This window comes from Opisthorchis viverrini (assembly GCF_000715545.1).
Source record: "Opisthorchis viverrini unplaced genomic scaffold opera_v5_26, whole genome shotgun sequence".
NCBI classification, from domain to species: domain Eukaryota; kingdom Metazoa; phylum Platyhelminthes; class Trematoda; order Opisthorchiida; family Opisthorchiidae; genus Opisthorchis; species Opisthorchis viverrini.
The window spans coordinates 2,751,890-2,757,828 of record NW_008751683.1 but is presented as its reverse complement, the minus strand read 5'-3'; the positions used below and the strand labels follow the sequence as shown (position 1 = coordinate 2,757,828).

At 46.1% G+C, this 5,939-nt stretch overlaps 1 protein-coding gene across 1 annotated transcript; it reads right to left on the bottom strand.

The window, feature by feature from the left end:
• Positions 1 to 3,412: 3,412 nt before the first annotated feature.
• Positions 3,413 to 3,682, bottom strand: T265_02305 (hypothetical protein; the record flags this gene model as incomplete). The annotated part of the gene is made up of 1 exon (XM_009166509.1): positions 3,413 to 3,682. One exon carries the CDS (start codon positions 3,680 to 3,682, stop codon positions 3,413 to 3,415), a length of 270 nt encoding a protein of 89 aa, XP_009164773.1.
• Positions 3,683 to 5,939: the final 2,257 nt, after the last annotated feature.

Below are 5,939 nucleotides of genomic sequence, written 5' to 3'. Positions count from 1 at the left end.
TCAAGAATTTATGGGGGACACCTTTGCTCCACAGACACTGCCATAGTGCTTGGCGGTCCACAGAGTCAGGCAGCTTTCAGGTCAAGAAAAACAACCATTGTTGGTTACTGGAAGCAGTGTCGCTGTTCCAGAATCTGTCGGAGGGTGAAGATATGATCGATGCAACCTCTTGCAGGACGGAACCCAGCTTTGTTTTCACGGATCTGCCTCTCCGTGTGTTCAGTCAACCTTCGAAGGATAAGGCCAGAGAGCACCTTCGATGCCACAGCTAACAGGCTGATGCCACGGTGGTTTTCACATAGCGTCCGCGTGCCCTTTTTGAAGATGGGGATAACCGTCGACATGCCCCATTCTGCAGGCACTTTCTCTTCGTCCCACATAGTACCAATAAGCTTTGTCAGGTGGGTCACCAGGGAATTTCCACCTTCGTTGAAGAGGGCTGGATAGAGACCATCCGGTCCTGATGCCTTTTCACGTTTCAGTACGGCTAGTTCGTACCCTATTTCTTCTGAAGGGCGATCAAGGTTTACATTCCATTCACCCGTGTGCATCATCTCCATAGGCTGTGTTGCAGGAGGCCAGCTGAACTTCCTTCGTACGTGAGATGACCGTCTACCTAGCAGAGTTCTTTTTGTCTGACTCTGTGTTAAGGGACCGACACTCTATGATCTGGTCGGTAAACCCAGTCGGGTGGATATCTTCCGCTTCCCTTAATAGGGATCCCGGGATCCAGCTCACCAGTGGTGAATAGCGCTGGTAGACATGACTCTGTCACCCAGTTGGGGCTGCAGCATCAAATCTGTTGCCTTCAATGCGTAGCTCTCCAGTAGTTACTGACTCAGCTATCCTCCTTTCACCCATATTTCTGTCCTGCCAGATGTGAGTCATCTGCCTGGTGTATGAGATAATAGGATGCTAACCCTTTCCCACTTTGTCTCTTGTTGCTAGGGGAGACCGCCAAACGTCAACGCTGACAAAACAGCTGGCCAGAGGGGTGACTAGTGGTAATGCTGTGACTAAAAATTCCGGTCAATTTTAGTGGTTTTCGCTATTTCGAATGTTTTAATAATCAAATAGTCGTTCGGCCGTAACACCCTTTCGACGTCTAGTTGCCATGTGCCCCCCAGGCTGGGATACTGCCATGTTATCCAAGCCTAGACGGGAAGTCGAGTTACAGATGTCGAGTCGAATGCTTCTGAACACCTTTACCTTTATGCTTCCCATGTTGCCACACACAATTGTTGCGCACACGTCCTAGCGTTGATGTGTTGGGCATTACGTGTCAATGATCTCATTTCTTCCTTGCATGAAGCGGCTAGCAGAACGTCTCAGAGATTAGTGTCTGTCCACGACCTATAGCATGCTCACAACCCAAACGTCGAGTTTTCGGTACATATGAACTGCTGAGAACTTCGAGCTTTGCGTGATGGAAAACAGTGGGCGGGTATTTTCGTCCGAAGGGCATCGCGAATCCGTTTAGATCGAGTGAACTAGTAAGCGAAATTTTTAGATGTCGGTTCATTGGTGTAATTCATCGTTCTCGTGAGAGGCCTAAGGATGACCCATCCTCCTGAGTTTCACCGTGGTTCAATAATTGTACTGAACGGTTACAGGTGGTTAGTCGAGTCGCTCATTTCTATGCGCAGCCAACAAATCCAGGCATCCATTGGTGGAAATAATAGGACCGTTGTACATGATGGCGGTTATCAGAATGATATTACTAACAGTCTCAGACTATCACTCCTTTACCTCATTTTCATGTTGCAGTTGGTTTTAAACCATGGGAGTTCCAGCTTTCTTTCGATGGCTGAGTATGAAGTATCCGTCGATCGTCAGCCATTGTGTGGAGAAGCGTGGCCCGATTTTAGACAATCACGGCACCCGTGGTCCAGTTGATACCACCGAGCCCAATCCCAACGGCCAAGAGTTTGATAACCTCTACCTGGATATGAATGGCATCATACATCCTTGCACGCATCCGGAGTCGAAACCGGCCCCAAAAAACGAGGCGGAGATGTTTGTGGCTATTTTTGAATATATTGACCGTCTGTTTGCCATTATCCGGCCCAGGCGAATACTTTACATGGCGATTGATGGCGTTGCTCCGCGAGCCAAAATGAACCAGCAACGATCCAGACGGTTCCGCGCAGCTAAAGAAGCCAAGGAAAAACATATGACAATCGAACGTTTGCGTAATGAATTGCAAGCTAGAGGAGCGCACTTACCTCCAGCGAAATCAGAGGAAGAGCATTTCGATTCCAACTGTATCACACCGGGCACACCGTTCATGGCTCGCTTGGCTGTCGCACTGCGTTATTACATTTACGATCGATTGAACAGTGATCCGGGTTGGAAAAACATAATGGTAGGTTTCCACTTTATCTCCGATGGTGTACACAATTGATCCATGAACATGTTACCCACTTATCAGGACAGTGCCGGTCAGATTTGGGTTGAACGCCATGCTGTTCGTGAGTACTCTGGATTATGTATTTAAATGTAATTTTTCGTGTAGCGAACTCAAGAATTAGCGTCTTCTTGGTCTGTGAGCTTGAAGCGCTCATATAACTGAAAAGTCCAGAAGTTCGATGCTAATTTCCGGAGACGTAAGAACGCTGGAACCAAAAGTTCAGAGCTTGCTATTTCAGAATGTTGGAGATTATTCATTTGTGTTCTTGACTGAACAGTACTCTCTGCCGGTCAACCAGCAGTTCCTCCAACAATTCACCAGCTTTGAAGCCCCCGTGGATATGAGGGATAGAAAAGTCGTGCCAGATGTAGCTTCTTCGGTGGGTGTTCTATGAACTATATATTAGAGGCATCCTAGTTGTAGTACTCTTTCTGTGCATATATGTAATCCAAATCGAGGGGACAAGATAGCTCAGTGGTTAAAGCGCGACTTTACTGGCCGGAAGGTCCGTGGTTCGAACCCGACCTTTGCCTTTCGACTTCCCTGTCTAAGCTGGCAGTACCAGACCTCGTGCTTCCTCCAAGTGGCATGGAAGCTGTGCACCAAAAAGGTGTTACGGCTGAATGATTATTCATTAATCGAGGAAAGTATGAGAGCTGGTTTACCATCAGGTTGCACAAGTTGTATTGGGTGGAACCTAATATTCAGTTTTAGCCTCGAACCTCGGATCAGTCATCAGTAGCTTGCACATTGACCACCGAGCCAGTTCGCGCTCACTACAGATACGTTTCCAAGCATACGATTAAAATTCTGCTCTACTGTGTTCATTTTTTCCTTGTATTACAAACTGGTACTATTGTCATTCGTCATAATTCACTCCGGGCAATGATGGTGATGATGATTTTTACGGTTAGTTCTTTTTGCAAAACATTTTACGCGGAATGCGCGTTCGGGCAATGAGGTGATGATGATTTTTACGGTTAGTTCTTTTTGCAAAACATTTTACGCGGAATGCGCGTTCATCACTCCGTAGTCATCTGGAGTAGAATCTGGAGCATTTGATCCTCTTACCCACATGATGTGAATATCCTCATTATTGGTTTCTTGGTTAGGCTTTTTAGGTTGTGATTTATTCGTGCAATAGGTCTCTGGTCTTATGCGTTCACTGATTTTCAACGAGCTTTCGGGTGGTAAGAGTGGGAGTTGGAAATGAACGTTTGGTCGTCTTATTCCATTGTATCCTACAGCGACATGCGGAAATCGGTGGGGCATAGGTTCAGTAAATTTCCTAGCTCAAAGTGCGGTTGTTCTCCCTTTTGATGACTGTTACTCCAGATGTGAAAGTTAGCCGGTTTTCTGTCTTCCCCGTCCGGAGGCATATTGTGCATTTATAACGGACACCTCCCTATCTTCTCCCTCCCGAATCTCGGGAGGACGGAGTTATGCGAAGGTGTTTAATATGACTACAATACTGACTCACACTCGGTTGAGAACCATACGACCAAATGTCTGTGTATTTACCGTTTAATCTCGCTGAGGGTTTGGGCTCTTCACCTGCTCTGACCCGCCCACCTGCCCGTGAATGCTGTGCGCCGAACTATGGCATGAGCTGTACCATGAAATTAGTATAGAGCGGAACATCAGTGTCGCTCTACGTTGGCATAAAAAGCCTGCATGCAAAGCGAAAGTCGGGTTGGGAGTAAACTTATGGCCATAGTGTATATCGCGAACTAAGAAAAACAAATATAGCGCAAAAGACACCGTTTAGTGTATTTCCGTACAGTATTGATCAAGCAGTCAATCATCAGATGGTTGGATTGCATATTCATTGTACTCATGTTTTTTTTTTGTTGCTCGGGTAAGCTTGTTCCTCTTTCGTGCTCCGTTTCTCGTTGACAGGTGTTTCTAAGCGATGCAAACGTTCCTGGCGAAGGCGAACACAAAATCATGGATTTTATCCGTCGCCAGCGTAGTGCTCCAGATCACGATGCGAATACAAGACATTGCCTATGTGGCGCAGATGCTGACCTGATAATGCTGGGACTCGCCACCCACGAACCCTACTTTACCATTATTCGGGAAGAGTTTAAACCTAATCTTTGTTGCTCAGCTTGTTCCTCTTTCGTGCTCCGTTTCTCGTTGACAGGTGTTTCTAAGCGATGCAAACGTTCCTGGCGAAGGCGAACACAAAATCATGGATTTTATCCGTCGCCAGCGTAGTGCTCCAGATCACGATGCGAATACAAGACATTGCCTATGTGGCGCAGATGCTGACCTGATAATGCTGGGACTCGCCACCCACGAACCCTACTTTACCATTATTCGGGAAGAGTTTAAACCTAATCAACCAAAGCCGTGTGACCTCTGTGGCCAAATTGGTCATGAGATGGAGGATTGTGTCGGGGCGCCGAAAGAAGAAGAAGTGGATGGGACCCCACCCCCTCCTGTGTCTGGCGAACCGGTGAGTGACCATTTCGCTGGGACATTTGACGTTATGACACCGTTGGAAGATTCATAGTTGTCATATGGGTAGTGCTAATAATAAAATCTCCTTCGCCCTCGTCGTCCGTCGACGTAAAATCCAACGTGTTCGGGTGAATAACACTACGGAATACCGTCCTGAGCAATGTACGCGGCTCTGATTCACTGTTTCTTAGCCATCTGTGCACTTTCACATATTCCTTTACAACGCCATTCCCGTCTACAAGTTTTTCTTACACAAATAATACCAAAAGTGCTTGTGTGTAGTAAATTAAAGAACAATGAGTCAATAGTGCCTTGTTCGTGTCTTTCAGATGTAATCCGAGAAAACATCGATCTTCAAAAAGAACAGTACTTGCTATTTTGAGGGACATATCAGTTGATGAGTGGCTTGTGGTCATTTTTTCCTCTTAGTTAATTCCGGGAAACGTGGAGGAACCTGAAGAGACACAACATATTCCTGCTAGTCCCCAATTCGACTCGTTTTGTCGAGAACCACTGATACATCCAATAATGTGTAGCTTTTCAGTGAAAGCCGTTCTAATTTCGCCGCACGTTTGAAGCTTTTTAAGTAGGTCCCGAAGTCAGATATACCAGTCACAGTTGGAGACCTAAATGCACGTGTTGGTAAGTTGCCCTCACGTGAACTTGAGTTCTGGTTCCGCATAGTCTCGATGCACAGAGTAATGAAAGCGGTCAAGGGCTGGTAAAACTACGACACCTCAAGCATCCTCACTCCGCAGTTCACAACCGATACAGATCACATTGTCGATAGAGGGGTTCTACACAAATTTGCAGAAATTCAGTGTTGTGGAGTCAGGTGGTCATGCAAATCTACAAGTATACTTTCCGCATTCTGAACGTTTTGCTTCTCTTGGACGAGAAGAACGCCATTGAATGCCATCCTGGGGTCTTTTTATTTTTATTTTAATACCTCGTTTACTAATAAGAGAGAACCAATTTTCTCTGTCCACTAAATCGGTTTTCCAAATTGCATATCATTCACTTGATTTTGACTGATTCGAATGGAAAATGGAAGGTAACCGGA